At 39.5% G+C, this 2,652-nt stretch overlaps 1 protein-coding gene across 1 annotated transcript in view; it reads right to left on the bottom strand.

Annotated features, from left to right (window-relative positions):
- Positions 1-1,030, bottom strand: part of LOC107291410 (cytochrome P450 2J2-like) — a gene marked incomplete at its 5' end in the record, with an annotated part of 38,886 nt that extends 37,856 nt beyond the window's left edge. The window contains one exon of the mRNA XM_015820403.2: positions 946-1,030. Coding sequence (XP_015675889.2) covers positions 946-1,030 — 85 coding nt within the window. The remainder of the gene's footprint in view (positions 1-945) is intronic.
- Between the last annotated feature and the right edge of the window lie 1,622 nt (positions 1,031-2,652).

Genomic DNA, 2,652 nt, shown 5'->3' with positions numbered 1-2,652 from the left:
GAAGTACCTTCTTTCCCTCTATGGGGTACTCTTAGCTTGGCTTGGTATGAGCCTGCTATGTGCTGAATTAATTATCAAGTTGATGTAACCCCACATTTAATTGCTAGAAGGTTGCTGAAGGAAAAGACAAATTGGCCACCAGGGGACGCTACTGCATTGCTATTGGGATCTCTGAACACCGGCTTCCCAATTGGGAGGGGGAAGGGTGAAGAGATCAATTGCCTAAGTTCTCTTTGGCAACCTGTTGCTAAGGCAAGAGGACAAAGAAAGCAGCATTTGGTTGAGAGTTAATTGCCTTATTTATTGCCCTGGAAGGGGCCTCTCTGCTTTCTTTCTCTAAGAGAAACAAATTCCTTGCGCAGCGACTTTCCTGGGCTGTAGGTAACAGGGTTAACAACATCAAAACTGGATTAACACTTTGCAACAGGCATGTTAAGTTTCTTTCCCCTTTTGGAGTTAATCCTTTGAAACCATTCCCTCATTGCCTCATCCAAACAATCACAAGGCACTTTATAATCTTTACTTTGAAACGTTGGCTAGCATGCAGAGTTTGACCTTATTCCAATAATTCCTCACCAGCAGATGCTTGTCAATACGCAGGTAAATTTTAGCATGCAGTGATGACTTGCAGAGTTAACAGCGAATTAACAAAACAACGCATCTTAATCATACCTTCTTTTAAAATGCTGTCTGCCAAACAGATACACTGACTTTACTGTTGCAGGCGATCGAAAGACAGCCACATCAAGTTACTTTCACATGCAAGAGAATCTTTGCTTTACTTCTTTAAACTGTTGCAGATCAGAGGAAAATTAATCCCATCAATTTACTATTCTGTTCTCTAGACAGGAAATATTGCTTTATTCCAATCCGGGACAGATAGTTAACTCAGAGGAACAAACAGAAAATATTGCTTTATTCTGGGAATCCTAAACAATGACTTACAGTATTGTAGAGATACGTCCAAAATACATTTAGCGATATTGGATTGTTCCACAGGTAAATTGATGATGGACTTTCCCCTCTACTTCTGCCTCAGCGTCACATGTTGGCATAATCATGAGATCTCCAGCCGTGTGGCTGGAAGCCATGAGCTGAATGAACAAAGGCATTCCCATGTGGTTTGTGTCCAGGAAGTCTCCAATGCCCTTTAGAAACTCCTCCCACTGACCTATTAACAAACCCAGCCTTTAACCCAATGACTGCCAGGTATTCCATCACACTGATACATGCTCTCTAGTTAGAGTTGCATAGATCTACACGGTTCAGAACAATACTAATGGGAACCAGAAAGAACTAAATACCTTGGTACTCAACTGCTTGGAAACTCATCGAATTTGGTACTCAATGCATTCTAATGCAATAATTTTGTCCTGGTAGTCATTGTTTCTTTGGTACTCAATGCAGAAGCTAGAACTTGTTGGTGTCCACTGCCTTGCAACTCACTACATTATTCCTTATGGGGAAAAATTCATTGATATTCGTCATTTTTTGTACTGATTACACCTTCTAGAACCAATTAACAATGAGTACTGAGGTAGCACTCTATTATAATTAAAGGAGAAGAGACTCACTAATACAGAATGGAGCGAAGTAAACTAACTTTGGAATGGAACCTGCTGTTAGAAAATCTGTATTATACAGAAATGGTAGCAGAGGATGGTGATATAGCCATACAGATCAAATAAAATGTACAGTGTACAGTCACCATGGCCCTTGCTGCTTAACGGGTTCAACGGTCACAGGAAACTCTCCTCAGAATCAACAGAAGCAGATATTGGATTTAGTCCAAGTTCAGCCCTAAGAATGGGATGAAAAATGTTCTGCACTGGGGTCTAGATGGGTGGCACACCCTTTTTCTTATTCTGTTAATTCTGTCAGCAGCTTTTTCTACCTTCCAGCATGGTATCCTTTGGGGACATCTATGAAGTTTGCTCTGGCTGGAGAACATGAAGTCCATAGAGAAATTTATTAAAAATGAAAAAAGATACTAAGACTTAACGGATAGTAATATGTTGCATTGGCATCCAAAGGGGGGGGAAAAGATAAAACATAACAAGCATACAGCTGTTTGGTTGACCAGGTTAGATATGTTGTGTGAACCCAGCAATATATTGAACAAGTTTCAGTATTGAGTAAATAGAAGCAAAACACAATATTAAGTTAATAGATATATGGAACACATTTATTATATTGAATAGCTACTCCAAAATTACTTTCATGCTTTTTATATTGCTTATGTTTAAACCCTTGTGGGAATAGCACAAAATTTGTAAGGATGTGGATATATTGTCACTCTTATGACAGGTGCTTCATTGAGTTCTTTCACTCCTTCAGGCAACCGGAAGCGGAAGGCCCTCAACAGGCTGGTCAGAAAGATGAACATCTCAATTCTTGCCAGCTGCTGTCCCACACATGCACGCACACCTGTAGATGAGACAAAACATGCATGAAGTGGATAATAATCTGTTCTCCAGTTTATAAGTACATCATGAAGGAAATCTGAAAAGATTTGTAACATCCCAAGAAGATTTCCATGTTGACCTAGTATCTTTGAGCATAACTTTAACTCATAGCATAACTTTAATTAAGGTTGTGATAAATGGTACACCATTTCAAAGGCAAAGCTATACACCCTGGGAAATAACTGAT

The sequence above is a fragment of the Protobothrops mucrosquamatus genome, unplaced genomic scaffold, assembly GCF_001527695.2.
Source record: "Protobothrops mucrosquamatus isolate PMUCROS unplaced genomic scaffold, P.Mucros_1.0 scaffold1126, whole genome shotgun sequence".
Taxonomy (NCBI): Eukaryota; Metazoa; Chordata; class Lepidosauria; order Squamata; family Viperidae; genus Protobothrops; species Protobothrops mucrosquamatus.
The sequence above is the reverse complement of the archived record's forward strand: the minus strand, read 5'-3'. Positions and strand labels throughout refer to the sequence as shown.